The 1,408-nt window shown below is 40.6% G+C and overlaps 1 protein-coding gene across 1 annotated transcript in view; it reads right to left on the minus strand.

Moving 5' to 3' along the window:
* rbm46 (RNA binding motif protein 46) overlaps positions 1-1,408 on the minus strand; it is a 25,965-nt gene extending 24,557 nt beyond the window's left edge. Inside the window, exons 1-2 of the mRNA XM_078291583.1 lie at positions 1,249-1,408; positions 1-36 (exon numbers count right to left, since the gene is read on the minus strand). The exon at positions 1-36 is cut by the window's left edge and continues 145 nt beyond it. Of these exons, the coding sequence (XP_078147709.1) occupies positions 1-36; positions 1,249-1,405 (193 nt within the window). The 5' untranslated portion in view covers positions 1,406-1,408. The remainder of the gene's footprint in view (positions 37-1,248) is intronic.

Here is a 1,408-nt window from a genome sequence, read left to right on the forward strand (position 1 = left end):
CCTCACAGCCCCGGGGCGGGGGGGCGCCCTCCCAACCTGCACACACACACACGGTCAACAAAGAGTTTAGTTTAGTTAATTTAGTTTAGTTTACCTAGTTTGTTTAGAGTTTATTTTGAGTTTAACTATTTCAACTATTTCATTACACAAAGTGCAATTTGACCAATGACCGACATTTGTCAGCTTCTACTTTTAATTGTTATTTTTTTTTATTTAATAGCTAATTTAAACATCATCATGTTTTGTTCTGTTGTCATGTGGATCCTAATCTATTTTACTCAGCTAATTTGTTTGGGCTGTCATCTGCGTTTGTTGTTTGTTTCTTTGTATCATCTGAGGTGAGATGTTTCTTTAAGCCCCTATCTCGCCTGTACAAACTGCTATTTTCCATTCTTTATGTTTTATCACTTCACTAATATCTCTAGTCTTCTAGCTGACTACAGATATCGCCGGAGGCTTATGTAATCAAGAATGTACTATTTGGGTTTATTACTCCCTCAAATGCAACAGGATTTCCCAGCAGACAACATCAGATGACTGGTTGTAAATGAGATTATGTACACATTTGTGATTTCCAAAACATTTTGGATCGGCTATGTCTCATGTTACATAACTTTTACAGGCCTACAAAATACAATTTTCAAATTCCATGACTATTACATGACAGTGCAATTTCAATCATTATTTGCCAGCATCCATGTTCAAAATGTTCTTTTTGTTTATTTAATAGCCAACTTGAATGTGCCAAGCCTTGTTTTGGCTGACTGCAGCTGTCACTGGGGCCTTATGTAATCAGGTTTGTTATTTGGATTGTTTCCCCCTCATAACAGGATTTCTCCTCAGACAGGCCTGGCATCAATCTGCTGGCTGGTTGAAAAGAAATATCTACATACATTTGTTATATCCAAAACTTTTCTGAATGTGAGCCAACTTTGATAGGCCTGATGAACACAATTTTTAAATTCAATAACAAAGAGAACCCTATATGTTACACAGGTAAAACTATCTAGCAATATAGATGGTGTGTGAATATGAAGCAGAGTGGTGCTGAAAAGGAGTGTGTGTGTGTGTGTGCTCCATCAACCTCCCTTGTTAAAAAAGTACTTTGACATGACAAATTACAGCACACGATTTTTATGTTGATTCTGGTTCTCGCTGGTATACTGCCTACCTCCATGGCCATAAAATATGCCTTTGTATCAAGGCCTTTACACACACACACACACACACACACACACACACACACACCTGGAGGCGGTCCACCGTACTTCCTCTGTCCGTTCTCCTGCACCATGCTGTAGCCCGTCTTCTCCATCAGAGTGAGCAGCGCCGCCTCGCTGGGGAAGGACTCCAGCCGGCCGTCGTCACACTGCAGCGGGCTGACTTCTCCAGAGTCTCCATCCATCGC

The sequence above is a fragment of the Centroberyx gerrardi genome, chromosome 23 (genome assembly GCF_048128805.1).
Source record: "Centroberyx gerrardi isolate f3 chromosome 23, fCenGer3.hap1.cur.20231027, whole genome shotgun sequence".
NCBI lineage: Eukaryota > Metazoa > Chordata > Actinopteri > Beryciformes > Berycidae > Centroberyx > Centroberyx gerrardi.